This window comes from Daucus carota, chromosome 3 (assembly GCF_001625215.2).
Source record: "Daucus carota subsp. sativus chromosome 3, DH1 v3.0, whole genome shotgun sequence".
Taxonomy (NCBI): Eukaryota; Viridiplantae; Streptophyta; class Magnoliopsida; order Apiales; family Apiaceae; genus Daucus; species Daucus carota.
The window spans coordinates 6530449-6546545 of record NC_030383.2 but is presented as its reverse complement, the minus strand read 5'-3'; the positions used below and the strand labels follow the sequence as shown (position 1 = coordinate 6546545).

General features: G+C 36.2%; 1 protein-coding gene across 1 annotated transcript; it reads left to right on the top strand.

Annotated features, from left to right (window-relative positions):
- The first annotated feature begins 10143 nt into the window (after window positions 1-10143).
- On the top strand, window positions 10144-14306 carry LOC108211803 (heparanase-like protein 3). The gene is made up of 10 exons (XM_017383497.2): window positions 10144-10533; window positions 11753-11789; window positions 11898-12081; window positions 12184-12332; window positions 12414-12635; window positions 12819-13008; window positions 13088-13213; window positions 13291-13390; window positions 13467-13852; window positions 14043-14306. The coding sequence occupies exons 1-10, from the start codon at window positions 10300-10302 to the stop codon at window positions 14098-14100; spliced, it is 1686 nt and encodes a 561-aa protein (XP_017238986.1). The 5' UTR covers window positions 10144-10299; the 3' UTR covers window positions 14101-14306.
- The last annotated feature ends 1791 nt before the right edge of the window (window positions 14307-16097 follow it).

The window sequence follows — 16097 nt, the reverse complement described above, 5'->3', positions numbered from 1 at the left end:
GTTTCTTGGACGAAGGTTGGTGTCATGGTATAGCAAGAAGCAACACTCCGTGTCTACGTCTACAGCGGAAGCTGAATACATAGCTGCTGGAAGTTGCTGTGCTCAAATCTTGTGGATGAGAAACCAACTACAAGATTATGGACTCATGTTGGATAAAATTCCGATTCTGTGTGATAACACGAGTGCCATTGCCATTGCCAACAATCCTGTTCAACACTCCAGGACAAAGCATATTGATATCAGGTATCATTTCCTTCGCGAGCATGTCATGAATGGAACAGTAGAGTTACACTTCGTACCTACTGATCAACAAATTGCAGACATCTTCACTAAACCACTAGACGAATCCACTTTCTCTAGACTGGTTGGTGAACTTGGGATGTTAAATATGTCTAATTAATTAGACAAGAAATAACTGCAATTTGTTCGTAAGTTCACAAGTTTTAAAATGTACATATTTTCAGGACTTGTGAATTTACAAAGTGCATCCAGTATTTTACATAATTATCTGATAATTAGTTTTAATTATTTGCCATGATTTATATGATTTGCATGATTTTATGTGATTATGTGATTAATTGCTAAGTGGTAGATATTTAGAATTAATTTTCTTGAATTATTTAAGTGCTTATATTCAATTAATGAATATTAGTGTTCATTTAATTCATATTTTAATTATATTTGATTAATGGATTTGGAGCAATTCAAATTATTTTAAGTTGACCATTAATTGAATTGTAATTAAAATACTTGCAGCATAATTAACTAAATAGTGGTTGACTAATTTTAATTTAGTTCAACTTTATTTAGTTTAATTGTGATTTAATTCAAGTTATTTATTAAATTATTTTGTTTTGAACAAAATAATTCAGTAAACAAATTTGAATTGTGGGTATGTACTGATCCCAAGCGCAAGGTTTGACTAAGTCAAAACTTGCGCCCAGGGTCAGTTATAGGTCTTAGCTGTTGCCACTTGGATTATTTTCTAAGTACACGAGAGACTTGTTGCAACTGAGCGCAACATTTGACTAAAGTCAAATGTTGCGCCCCTGATATACTGTATACTCAACTTCTCGACTTAGTTTTTGTCTAAGTCACGAGTTCGCGCCTCTATACTGTTATGTATAGAGGGCATTATGGTAATATCATTTGTTGCGCCTTTGTTTTCCGTCTGTGCATACATTGGAGGGCAAGTTGGTCTTTAACCAACTTGCGCCTCGAGTTATATCTGTGAGTATATATGTTCACCACTTAGACAATTTCTCTTCACTGATACATACACACGGATATACACATTCACAAACCTCTGCTGCCATTTTTCAAATTCTCGAACTCGAGGTTTTTGAATCAACAAAACACCATCAAATCTTTGCCCATTTTAGATTTCGAGACCAGTTTTAGAATCCCTGAGTCAAGAGCTTTAACTTCATACCAGATTTATCACGATCCATCGACTTTTCTCGAAAGGGTTTTTCGAAACCTTTAAGCTTCTTGGACTGATTTGAACTAGTTTTAGGTGTCCATAATTTGCATAACCGTAACCATAATTCTTAGAATTTCGAGTAGAACATCATACTTTAATTTCATCGAAATCTGAAATTCTTGAATTTAGGGTTTTACGGAGCGTTATTAATTAATTATTCTCGTAACATAGAGTGAATATCTGTTCGTGTTTATTCGTGAAACGAAATTTATAATCATTTTTAATTTTAATTAAAAATGGCTGCAAATTTTGAGATTCCGAAAACAAATTTCACAATTGTTGAGAATAATAATTTAATTACGCAAGCGAATTATCGACGCTGGGTTCGATATATGTCAGAATTTTCTTTTGCTAGATTTGCAATGACAGAATCAGTTAATCTTAACAAATCTCTTCTACGAGAGTTTTTGTCTTCTCTTTCTGTTGTAAATGCAGGACAAGTACTTGGACTTACTTGCACAATTCAGGGACGTACACTTTCTATCACTGAGAATACCCTGAACACTGCACTCCAGCTACCTACAGAAAATTTTGAAGCTGTTCCTGACAGAGCTGAACGAGTTAATTTTTTCTATGCTATCCACTGTCAGAGGGAGCCAAATGGTGATCTTCCAGCGAAGATGTATGTCAAGCACCTGCCTAGGGAATGGAATTTCTTCTTTAATTCCATCTCCCATGTGTTTGCCCCTAAAACTGGAGGATTCCATGGGATTACCAACTTCAATCAGGAAATTGGGATTGCCATTGCTCAAAACTCAAGAATCAATCTGGGACATCTGATTATGGGAGCTTTTCAGGACTCTCTGAGGAAGAACAGACATGTACTTCTATATCCTCGTTTCTTCCAGATTGTGCTGAATCAAATGTTGACACCTGCTGAACGTGCTGTCTATCCAAATATAGACAATGCATGTCATCTGTTCCTTCATGACTACAAGGGTGATATCAATGCTGGAGAATCATCAAGGATACACCAACAATGAACCAGTGGTGCTCACTGAGGCCATGCAAGCTTTTCTGAATCAAAATGTGCCTCCACCACCAATTCAACCTGTTGCTGCCCCTGTTGTTGCTGAAGAAGTCCCTGAAGAACATGATGAACCAATTCCTGAGCCACTCATCCAAGAAAATGATCCTGAGGCTCAAAATATTCCTGTAGAGGAAGAAGTGATTGTGGAAGATGCTGCAGATGTCTCCTCTGAAACTAATGATCAATCTGATGGAGAAGATTCACTACAGGACAACTCTACTGATTCTGAGGATGAAGCAAATAGTCCTGTACAATCCACTGTAGCTGCACCAACTGATGATGTGATGGTGGACATTGATGAACTCTTCACCAACACATACAATCCCCTGCATCCATCAGGTATACCTTCTGACTCTGACAATTTGTCATTTAGTGCACCTGATGATTGGGTCCAGAATTTACTGGATCTTAATCCACTCACTCCACTTCCTCCACGTGCCAGTGAATTTGAAATCCCCCAAATTCATAACCAAGGCACCACTTCCCAAACACCTGAAGCAGAAACATCTCAACCCCTCAGCCAACCACTTCAAATAATTGAGAGCGAGGGAGAAAGTGCCTTGAGTGCACCACATAAGGAGATTGTTTCTGAAACTGCAGCTCTGTCTCCTAGTCAAGAAAGGAGAATAGAACCTGAGACAACTGCAGATATGTCTATCTCTTCACCACCTCAGCCAAATACTATTCCAATGCACAGTGAGGTTGCACACACAGTTGAAGAATTGACGGTTGCGAACACTTTGTCGTCCATGTCAGGGATAGACACTGTTGTTTCTGATCCTTTTCAGGGTCAAGTGCCTTCACAGGCTTCTGGGGGAAACTTGGATGAAATGCCACTTTCTACATCCTTGTCTACCCCCCTGGGAGGAACATTCCCAGATCCTTCAAAGGACTCTTCACCTCTCGAAGGTGAACGGCAATCTGTTTCTGAGCCCTTCGTATCAGGAAGTGTGCCAGTTACAGAGGACTTGTCACAAAGTCTTTCGCCGTCAAAGGCAGTTGTGGGACACCAGGGTGCTTCGCCTGTTCAAGGATCACATCCTTCGAGCCCTGTGTCTACCCACCCTGAGATTCCAACTCAGGATCCAACTAAGGACTCACTACTTTCGAGTAGTCGGCAACTTGTTTCTTATGACTCAGATTCATCTGACGAGGAAACTGAGGACGAAGGCTCACGAACCTTCATTGCACCTTCTGTGACCTCTCTAGAAGAGGCTAAGAAGATTTCACTTGCAGGTACATCAACAGATGCTGGAACTTCTTTGAGTGAGAGGGAAACACTTACAGAACCCGTTATACAGAAACCCTCTGACCCACTGAGTGTTCTGGCTTTGAGTGAAATGAGAGAAACACCTACAGAACGCACAAGTGAGAACCCATCAGCCCAACCTACACCACTTCCAACTGTATCTGTGACAGAATTTGAAGCTCTGAAATTCAAAGTTCAACATTTAGAAGCTGAGAATCTTGTTCTACGGGAGGAGTTGGTAGAGATCAAATCAACAATGGAACAAAGGTTGGCTGCCCTGGAGGCTAAGTTGCTGGCATCTCAACCTTCCAGAGAGGATTACTCAACTGAGGGGGAGAGAGCAGCAGAAAAAGCAAAAGGAAAGAGGGTGATAACAGGGGTGTCTGAAGAACTGATTGATTCTGCTCTTAGGCATCAATTCAGTTACAGTCATGATGAATACATCCCTGAGTTTGTGGATGACAGGGTGATTAGGATGGTTGGTGCTGAGAATGAAGATCTTGAAGAAGGAGAAATCCCAGACGCTGAAGTCTTTGCTGATGAACTTGCATATCACAATGACATCTTTCCTGCTGAAGAGTTTGAAATTGCAAATCCACAAGACATTGCTAATGTTGCTAGGGATTATGCTGAGCAAAAGAGAGCAAGGGAGAAGTTAGAAAACCAAAGACGGATTCGAAGGGAAAGGAGACTTGCCAACTTACATAAAGATGGAGCTGAATGGGATGCTGCTAGATCTGTGTTTGATTTTCCAGAGGTCACTCAAGACAATGATGATGACGAAGTAAAAGATATCTTTGACTCCTTCAGGAACAACTACAAGGATTTACATGATTATCACGAGGTGTTAAATGATATCATTTCTACTGTGTCTGTTGCTGTTCTTCCCAGGAGAGGATGGATGGTGAACATATCATTTGAACTACAGAGAGAAGGCCATGGACTCAAGCATGTGTCAAGTCAGTTTCTCAGAGATCTTTCTTTAACTGAGCTGTTTGTGGTAAGAAACAAGATCATCTCAACCGGCAGAAAGCATAATAAAATATTCAGAGATATGGTGGAAGGTTGGATATCTGATATTGGAGTTGAAATTCATGACAAGCCTTCAGTTATCAAGTATTTCAAGGATGGTATGATTCAGAGTATTGGACTCACTGATGAAGCATTATCAACATACAATCCTCGTATACTGAAATATCTGGAAGCTCAAGTCAGGGAGAAGTGCTCAAGGACTAGCAAGGGAAGACTAACTGCTGAATTGTTATATGCTTATCGTCTGAACTTTGCTGCTCTGAGAGACTTAGACTTATCAGCCATCAATCGTCAACCACCATATCCACTGCCTCCACTCAACCCTGAAATTCCTGAAAATCCAAATGCACCTGTTGTTACTTACAATCCTACATCTGTAATATTCAAGAAGAAGAAAGACTCTCAAGTCACTGCTATACCACTCACAGAGATTGGAAAACTCAATTCCAAAAGAATCACTCGTGCAGTTGCAGCTGTTAAGTGGTCAGTGGTAAAAGAAGACAAGAGTGTGCTCAAAGATTTGATTGATCTTCTGGAGATAAGAAAAGCTGTAGAAACTGTCCACAACACTTCTAGAGTTCGTGCTCATCCATCAAGGATCATTATGAAAATTGAAGGAATGGAGATGAATGTCACTTTTAAGAAGTTGAAGAAGATGGTTCACCTGCAAACTTTAGAGAAGATGAAGAAAAATCTAGAGCAACCTCCACCTGAGAATACACTGGAGCAAGTGGCACTGAGTACCATCACTGCTAGGATTGAAGAAATTGAGAACAAGCTTACTCAGAAGAAAATAGAGGAAGCTGCAAAAAGGAAAGCTGAGCAGAAGCTGCTGAATGCAAGAGCCAAGAAACCAAGGACAGATTAGTTCAGACTAGAGGAACAAGTGGCTGCTTGTATTTACTTTTGAATTCTGGAAAATGTAAAATATAATCCAGACTGTACTTAGTATTATTTCCTGTTTAAATTAGTATGCTTTTTCATTGTGTCAGTTGAGTTATCCTCTTAAAGGATTTGTTTGTCGAACTCTAACAATCAAATAGGGGGAGATTGTAAAGCATAATGTAACGTAAATGTAAGTACGATAACTCAACACAACAAAAGACAGGAAACAATACGTAAGTATAATACAGGAATCTACAGGTTGGAGATTCGATACGAACAGACAAAGACAATCAAGGTATCTGAGACGAGCATCCATCCACTGGAAGAAGTTCATTAACATGTTCAAGCCTCAGTGAAGAATAAAGTTCAATATGTTTCTGCTATCAAGATTGCCTGAAGATCAAGTATCAAAGACCAGAAGATTCCAGTATATTTAATTTGATTATTTATAATCAAATGTATCGAAGCAATATCTAACCCGGAATGACTGATCAAGTATTTTATCAAGCAAAGGATTCAAAGAATCATTTCAGTTCGAGTCGTTCGTGAACCAGACCAGTGCACAGGACGTCAGGACGTACGAAAGTATTTAGTGGATTCGATCAACGAATCAATTGATCAAGTCAATCGAGCTACTCCAGAATATATTGCCAAAGAAATTTGATTAGATATATATATATATATATATATATATATATATTAATTGTGAATTATTTGAATGTATTTTATTCAAATAATTAATTCACCACAATTAATTATATATATATGTATATTTAATCATTATGCAAAATAAGGAGGCTTGTGAATTCTGTCTAAGTCACAAACAGTATACACACTCAATGTATGGCGCAAGGTTTGACCATTTAGTCAAAACCTGCGCTTACAATATCCAGTGTATATGTGTGTTGAAGTTTTTGGCTAAGTGCTCTACAGTGGATATCTTCACTGTAATGAGCGCAACCTTTGACTAAGTCAAAGGTTGCGACTCTACTCTCTTCACTTGAGTATTTAGCACAAAAAACACTAAGTCACATTCTCTGTGACACTATGGTGGTCTGTGAGAGCGCAACCTTTGACTTTAAGTCAAAGTTTGCGCCTCAGGGCAAAGCGCAAGTTTCTCTACAATTGTCTAAGTACCACTACAGTGTAGCACTGATGAGGCGCCACATTTGACCACCTGGAAGCGCACCCTTTGACCTTTTATATATGTACACATATTCAAGCGCAAGTTTGTGATATATATATGTGTATATATATATATGTAATTGGCGCCACTTCAACTGTTCCTTGGAGATAGTTTTATTTTTATAAAACGAATCCGTCCAGGACGAACTCGTTAACCATGGTTAGATTTTGTAAAGCCTATAAATAGAGCTTTGTGTTTTCATTTGAAAACAACTACACACTTTGTAAGTGCACACACTATACACGTTCTCGAGAGTTAAATTAGAAGATCGTATTTATCGAGAGTTTGTAATAGAGTGATTGTAGTCTCTGCAGCCGACACTTGTGTTGGAATTTGTAGCACCCGAGGTTTATTTCTAATACAAGAATATTCCCCGACTTGCTGGAGTTATTTATTTACGATTGATTTAACATGGACTGAAACAAAGATTATCCGCAATTAAATTAAATCGAAGAAATTGGTACGACGTATTCAACCCCCCCCCCCCTTCTACGTCTGATTGGACCTAACAATTGCAAATTTAGACTATAATTCATGGTGAAAAAAAATAAAATAAAATTATACATGTAATTAACAATTTAAAGTACGACGAATCTTAATTTTATTTGTGTTTTTTTTAAGGTAATCACGTTCTTACATTGTCACCTTCCGTCAATTTTTTTGGATTGATTGTGCACAAAAACATCTAACTTAAATCCGTGAGGTTGTAGTATTGAGAGAGAGGAGCTTGTGTTTAGATGATCCAAAACCTTACTATCTATAGAGACTTGTGTGCTACTCTTTTTCATAATTAAATAATCTGAAACAAAATCAGATTAAAACTTTCAAGCTACTATATTCCATAAATAATTTGAAACAAAATCAGATTCTGAAACTTACTTCTAATATACCCGAAACTACAAAAGGTAGTTTTAATTTTTGATAGTTTTCATCCAAAAATTCCAGAAAATTAGAAAAATAGAACGGAGTGATGTGAGAGGCGCCACCTACACGCCCCTCACTTCACCATATTGTCCTATATACAAAGTAAATCATATAAAAATTAAAAACAACAAACATGTCCGATGAACAAAACAAATATTATAAAAGAATAACCAACAAACATACATCACTATTAGTTAATTTATTGATATCATCCATCAATATCATGTCAAGACTATATTTTTTTCCCCTGTTTCAATTTGTCGACTCCCACATAGCGATACTTTTGCTTGCAACAACCTTTATTTTTTTTAAAACTATATAAACTGCCTTCACTTGTCGTTGCAGAAAAACGGCATCACTGAGTTAGAAATCAAGCAAGAGAACTATCACCAGAGAGAGCTAGAGTTGTGGTATTGAGAGAGAATAGGTTGTGTTTAGATTATCCAAAATCCTACAATCTATAGGGGTATTTATAGCTGCTGCAGAGAGACTTGCGTGCTACTCTTTCCCATAATTAAATAATTTGAAACAAAATCAGATTAAAACTTTTAAACGACTATATTCCATAAATAATCTGGAAACAAAATCAGATTCTGAAATTTGCTTCTAATATACCCGAAACTAAAAAAGGTAATTCTAATTTTTGATATTTTTCATCCAAAAAATTCAGAAAATTAGAAAAATAGAACGGAGCGATTTGAGAGGCGCCACCTACACGCCCCTCGCTTCTCCTTTATATAAGTATATTGATTAATCTTAAACTGACGATCAATTCACTAAGGCAAAAATTAAAATATACTCTTTCCGTCTCAAAATACATGTCATCTTGACTTTTTTCACGTAATTTGAGATGCAAAAATAATACTCTCTCCATTACAAATTAGATGAGTTAGTTGATTTTGGACACGTAATTTAAGCCTTGACTAGTTCCGAAATTTATTTTTTTTATTTTTTCTTTTGTAAACTAAAATTTCATAAAATGAGTAATGTAGCTATGCGGTCAATGCATTTTAAATTGTGTGCCAAAAGTCAACGAGCTCATCTAATTTGGGATGGAGGGAGTATACTTCTACATATTATTTTTGCATCTCAAATTACGTGAAAAAAGTCAAAGTGACATGTATTTTGGGACCGAGAGAGTATGAACATACAAGTGTTGTTTGACTTTTTACTCTTTGTTTGAGCGAAAAAATATCAAATTACTTGAATCAATAAGTATGGATTTTAATCCAATCAAAATATAATCAATAAATTAATAAAATACTTTTAATCAAGATTTTTAATAAATCTGAAAATTTTAAAATACAATCGATAATATTTAATATTTGAAACTTAAATATTTTTAGAATATTCATATAGAGTTAGAACCCAAAAATGGGAAACCGGAGCCGAAAGAAGATAAAAAAACGGGAGAAGAAGGAGAAGGCATAGATGGAGGACCCACACTGGAAACCCTCGAAAGCAGTTATCTTTTTCCCCATGGACCAGGCCAAGTTTCATACTCTTTTCCAATCTCATTCCCCCAAGAAAAGCATACTCTACTGACCCCACTTCCAACTACCTTTAATAAATCACTTCCTTGTCCTCGTCCCAAACCCATATTTCTCGCGATAAAATCCCCAAAATTGCTGTTCAAAATCAAATAATTTAATCTGTAAGATTTTATTATAACGGAAATATTAGTTACCTCGAAACTGTTTTCAGATTTTAAGTTACTATAATTTTTTATTAGTTTCAATCATAATAATAATAATAAACTTTTATATGCACATAAATACTCAATTAAAATCAGTCAAAAAATTGTGATAAAATGTCATGTCGAAAAAGTAATGAAAAAAGACCCTATTTAAAATCTAATTATTAAATAAAAATATTTCAGAATTTTCTTAAAAATCAATCGTAGAAACTTAGTTCTCGTATCATGTCGAGTTTAGATTATTACTCCCTCCGTTCCTAAATAATAGTCATTTTGATTTTGTGCACGTAATTTAATGTGTATAAAAAATATACTTTTACGTATTATTTTTCAATTTTTTTTTCTGAATAAAAATTTGACATCTGTATTTTTATTAAAAAAAGAAAATTTAAAAAATAACGTGTAGAAATACGTTTTTATTGCACCTCAAAATACGTGCAAAAAATCAAAGCGACTATTATTTAAGAACGGGAGGGAGTAATAACGAATGTTTTGGCATCAAGAATCATTTTATTTTTGCTTAAAAAACAAAATAGAATCATCTTATTTATCTCATCATTTTACATGCTGTTATATTCACACACTCCATTATTCTGTTAAGAAATCAAGAATGAGCATTAATGAGTTGCCTCATTCAGCACAAATCAAATTCATTATAAAAAGGGCTGGTAGTTTTCAAAGTCCAATGGACCGCTCAACTCCTCCACCTTCCTTATTCACCTGCACCTCACTTGTCTAGCTGTAGCCTTCACCTTCCCTACACACACTTTTCATATATATAGATCAACACGAATCCTGTTCTTGATACTTGAAGATGGGTTTCAAAATGAGTGTGTGTTTGTGGATTTATGTGCTTGGTTACAGTGTACTTGCATTGCAATATGCAGAGGGGAATGAAAGTGTTGTGGAAGGCAGAGTGGATATAAATGGAAAGAGTGTGATTGGGCTGACGGACAGGGATTTCATATGTGCTACATTGGATTGGTGGCCACCTGAGAAATGTGATTATGGTACTTGTAGCTGGGACCATGCTTCTCTCCTTAACCTGGTTTGTCTTCTTCTTATTTCTATGTTTTTGGATTCGGGTTTAACTTTTAAGACGAATCTAGGAATAGGCACGGTGGACATTGACAATTCCTTTTGTTAATTACTCTAATATTTATAAGAATATCTAGCTACTATAAAATTTTAAAAATATTGAAGTGCCCACGTGAAATTTACTTGTTTGCCCCTCGAGGGATTCTGCATCTGCTCCTCCATGAATGCTTATAGATTTACTATCATTTTGTAGTGAGGATTTGATGTTTTAATTATTCGTTTTACTTTTTCAAGAACACAGAAAAACGTGGCACTTTTGACTTCGTAAATATTGGAAGTAGATATGGACAAAGTACTACAGGAAATGTGTGCCCAAGGGCACATAATAATCACAAACTTTTATGAAAATGAGCTATTTTGATTGGTGGAATTGGTGTGAATGCAGGGGGCACAAACATTTATTACCTATCTACCAATCAGGAGTAGTATTTTCATGAAAGTTAGTGACTATTGTGTGCCCATGAGCACATCATAGAAAATTCGAAATTTTAAAAATACTATTTATTATAGGATAGAAAGAGTAAAATTTATCCAAATGGGCTCTGATATGAATTTCTTAACTCATATGTTAGCCCTGTGTTTTCCTTTTGAACAAATAGGCTGATAAGTCTTACTATAAGCTTCCTATTAGTAACTGACTAGCTGTTAATTCTCTGGGAAATTAAAGGTTAAACTCTTGCATCTGGGACTATCCAATTGCGCTCTGTTAGCCCTGGTTGTAAAGAATGGAACAAAAAGGGATAAAGTAACACATTATGTATAAGGTGTAGGAATTATGTAGGTGGGAAGAGTGAAAAAATGGAAGAGGTGTGAATTTTGGACTTCGGTTTGCAACAAAAAACTACTAACCAATTCGTAGACGGATAACATTATGGTACCTTCAACTGATGCAGATTACATTCAACTTTCATTCTTTTAATGGTCTAGCTAAACAGAACCTAATTTCTGAATTCGAACGCAACAAATATGTGATTAATTTCTACATAAAGATTCGTTTAGAGATTATGTTTTTTTTCTGTTTTATGGGCAAGAATTTAAATTTTTCAAGAACCACACTGTACTCTGCAGTTCTTCCTTTTCCAATAAATGTTGAATTAAGGGACTTTTTTTACCAGCACGAATTGGTTGAAATTTATGTCTAATCTAATGGCTTTACTTTCTTTCTCCAGGATCTAAACAATGAGATTTTCTTAAATGCAGTCAAAGGTATAGTTCTTTTAACTCTATGAAACATTCAAGTATTGACTACATTTTGAATGTTACAGTGACTTACAATCAGTTCCTACATTAACTAATTTAAATAACGCTACGCAGCCTTTTCACCATTGAAGATTAGACTAGGCGGTACTTTGCAAGATAAAGTCATTTATGATACAGAAGATAACAAACAACCCTGCACTTCATTTGTTAAAAACACCTCAGAGCTGTTTGATTTCTCCCAAGGCTGCCTACCATTAAAAAGATGGGATGCATTAAACAATTTCTTTAACAAATCTGGGTTAGTTACTTATCCTAAGTTCTTGATTATTGATCTATCCGGTCACCTCATATTTATTTACAATGTGAGGAATAATGAATTGTATAATGATTTGGAATTCAGGGCTTTCGTTATATTCGGATTGAACGCTCTGAATGGAAGAACTGTAATGCCTGACGGCTCTAGAGTCGGAGCTTGGGATACTACCAATGCGAAATCTTTTATTGAGTACACAGTACAAAAGAACTACAAAATTTATGGCTGGGAGCTTGGTAAGCGCAATCTTGTTTTGCTTTTTGTGTGGTGCTATAATAAGAGTATGAACCTAAAAGTATATGCATACTATTTCTCAGGAAATGAACTGTGTGGTAGTGGGGTGGGTACAAGAGTTGTAGCAGACCAATACTCGAATGATACAACTGCTCTACGAAATATAGTGCAACAAATTTACAAGGGGGAAAATCCAAAAATAATATCGCCAGGAGGATTTTTTGATGAAGATTGGTTCAAGCAATTTCTTGACAAAACACCCAAGATAGATGCTGTCACACATCATATCTATAATCTTGGTGCAGGTAAATTAAAATTATGACAGACATACAAAAAACAATTGATCACATGCTCCTTTCGGCAACCTAAGAAAACATATTCTTTCCTCCTACAAATGTTGTAAGGAAATATTAAATTGCAGAACAAGATGTCTAGCTGTCTGAAAAATCCGAACTCATTTAAAAAGAATAATTAGTTGCTTTCTGCAGGAGTTGATGAGCACCTTGTGGAAAAGATACTTGATCCTTCTTATCTTGATGGTGAGGCTGATACGTTTAGCAAACTCCAGAATATCATCAAGACTTCTGGGACATCAGCGGGTGCATGGGTTGGGGAGGCTGGTGGGGCATATAATAGCGGCCACAATCTTGTGTCCAATTCATTTGTGTACAGTTTCTGGTATGATCTGTGCCGTTAAAATTAGTTTTGTGATTCTTTGCTTGATTGCTTATTTACAAATTACCAAATTAATCTGTAGGTACTTAGATCAGCTTGGCATGTCTGCAACCTATGATACAAAGACATACTGCAGACAAACACTGATAGGTGGAAACTACGGTTTGCTCAACACCACTACATTTGTACCAAATCCAGATTATTATAGGTAATTAAGAATATCTATCCCTAGGATCAAGACTGCTTCAGTTTGAGGCTGTGGTTAATATGCTTTTCTTCTTGCAGTGCTCTTTTATGGCACAGACTGATGGGAAGAAGAGTACTGTCCACGAGCTTCTCTGGAACAAGAAAAATTCGTGCTTACACTCATTGTGCAAAAGATTCGGTAATTGAACAGATATCCAACTAAGAAAAGAGCTAAATATTTTCAATCTACTGATCACTAAAACTTTTACTTGCAGAATGGTGTCACCCTACTTTTGATCAATCTCGACAATAGTACAACAGTTAAAGTACACCCCACCTTCAACAACAGCTCATGGCAACAAGATGTGCACCACTCTCATCACCATCATCATCATAGTCACCAGCATAGAACAAAGACCATAAGATTGCCTCCTAAAGTTCATTTAAAAAAGATAGCAACGAGAGAGGAATACCATTTGACAGCACAAGATGGAAATTTACACAGTAGAACTATGCTGCTAAATGGGAACCCACTGACTCTAGATCCATCCGGAAAAATACCTTCGTTGATACCTATAAATATAAATTCATCAGAGCCCATAACTGTAGCTCCCTATTCTATTGTATTTGTTCATCTGCCAGTTGTTCTCCCTGCATGTAGGTAAGTGAACTCATGGAACTAAAATTGGTTCCCATACCCAATTCTTTTTGTTCACTCATGATATATACAAGTGGATTCTTTCTCGTGCCGAGCATTCTTTTAGTCCTTCAAGTAAATATGAAACATCCCCTGAATCTATATGGCTTATGAGATCCTCTCACTCATATAAATGAAACCTTGTGCCTGTTAGGTATATTGAGACGATAACTGATGGGAACGAAAGAGTACAGGGCTTTTCTGCTGAGTAGATGCAGTAGCAAGGTTTGTCTCCAAAGTGATTGTTACTTCCAGAAATCTGCTTATTTGTCATTGTGTCTACTCGGGAAGAAAATATTCATGTAATTTTTGATCCAAATAAAAGTAAAAATGTAGTATTTATTGGAACTGTGATTCTGTCCATTTTGCTGAATTGATATATGTTATAGATAATACTATTTATGATCAATATTAGTGATCTACTTGCCTCTCTGTTCATCCTACCTATTTGCAGAAGGCAGAAAGTGCACAATAATAGGAAAACAGGTGTATTGTTAAACCTTCCATCATATAAGAGACTAATGAAACTATAGCTATTATAGCTTTGTTCCCATGGTTCAGGTTCCATGCTCTCCTGTTAATCTTCATAGCTAAAAATAAGATAGAACCTAATGACTAGATGAAGTTAATCCTTCCAGTAGGGTAAAGGTAGAATTATAAACAGTGGTCCTGATCCTTTAAGCGTTCAATTTGGCCTTGTCGGACTCAGTATTATGCTGGTCGGGTATACGTTTAGATGCAAATACAAATAGTGCTAGATTGTAGAAAAGAATATTAGATGGCTGAAAGAGAAATGAGTGTAGTAATCTCTGATTAAGTAGGGTAAAGGTCAAGTAATTGCATAAGTTAAGTGGTTTAATGTCTGGATACCTCTTTGGAATCGGTCTTGGAAATTTAAATTTATATGGGATTGGAAGTAAACCTGGCTCATCCCAGGACTGAAAAGGATTAAGCTACGACTATCTTTGTCCAGGCAGCCTTGTTGGTCTTGTGAAAAAAAATCTTGTTCTACTGCTTTTAGGCAGATAAGCTAGGAAAGAAATGCCAAACACGAACTTTATTAGCTTAGGCATTCTCATTGTATCTTCTCCATCTGAGGTCTTGGATATAATACATGTACTGTACATTGTATCTACAAGCCACCTAGTTTTTCTACAAGCAAGTATGGTAAAATTTATAATGACCTGAATGTTACTTCCAATTATATAGATAATTGCGCGAAGGCTTCTAAAACTGGCTCAATGGCTTCTGCACACTTGAAAGTCCCTTGGCATCCATCCAAGGGTGCTTGTCCCTGGATGTTCTTGGTTAATTGGATTGCAAAATCGAGGCCCCCATTATTTTGGGACTTGCTCGCAATTTTAAGGCTCTCTGGAACAAGTTGAGTATGACCACCATGAGTCTTGTTTAGTTTAGTTCAGTTTCAGTGGAGCCTGAGGACCAAACTTGTTGCCCATTATAGGCTCTTTGGGATAATTCCCTTTGATGACCTGACCAAACTTAAAGTTTTCCCTGTTCTTTTCGGGTTTTAAGTGTGTTCCTTCTGAATCAACTCCTCTTTGAGTTAGTTGGATTGCAGGTTTGCCACAGGTTGCCTGTTTATCCATTATCCACTTGAAAGCTACATATTGCTTATATTAAAAAATCAGAAAGATGCTCCTAAACAGTAAACACGTATTTAGGTAACTTAGCTAGGTACGCAATACAAATCAATGATAATTAATTTTGTAATTGTTTGATCTACTTCTAAATTATAAAAGGATTTGGCTAGTGGGCACATGCTAAGCGCTAAATTTGATGTATCTAGTTGTTTTGATCGGTGGAGATTTTGTATATGCAGGGTTTCACCATTATTATTAAAAAATAGTAGCTAATCAAAATGAGTTAAATATATGAAATTTGATGCTTAGCATTTGTCCATCAGCATATCACAGAAAATCCGATTATAAAAATACTCCATGCATTTATATTAAAAAAAATCCTCGTGCTCACCTAACTTGGATGATATGAAATTAAAATTTGAAAGATGTTGACACGTCGATACCATTCAGTATTCACAACACTTTCCTTTTACAACGGCATTGGAAATTTGGAATGCATAAAATTCAATGTTGCACAGGCCCCCATTTCATCCAAGTCAAGTTTCATTAAAGATTTCATTTTAACTAAATTTATAAGGGTCTTTCTTGTGTGCCTATGGGCACACACT

Excerpts from the sequence above, each read along its gene's own strand:
- LOC108211803 (XM_017383497.2), top strand. The coding sequence starts at position 10,300 with ATGGGTTTCAAAATGAGTGTGTGTTTGTGGATTTATGTGCTTGGTTAC. Across the intron at positions 11,790-11,897 it reads TTTCTTAAATGCAGTCAAAG|CCTTTTCACCATTGAAGATT; the intron begins GTATAGTTCTTT and ends AACGCTACGCAG. Across the intron at positions 13,853-14,042 it reads GTTGTTCTCCCTGCATGTAG|GTATATTGAGACGATAACTG; the intron begins GTAAGTGAACTC and ends TGTGCCTGTTAG.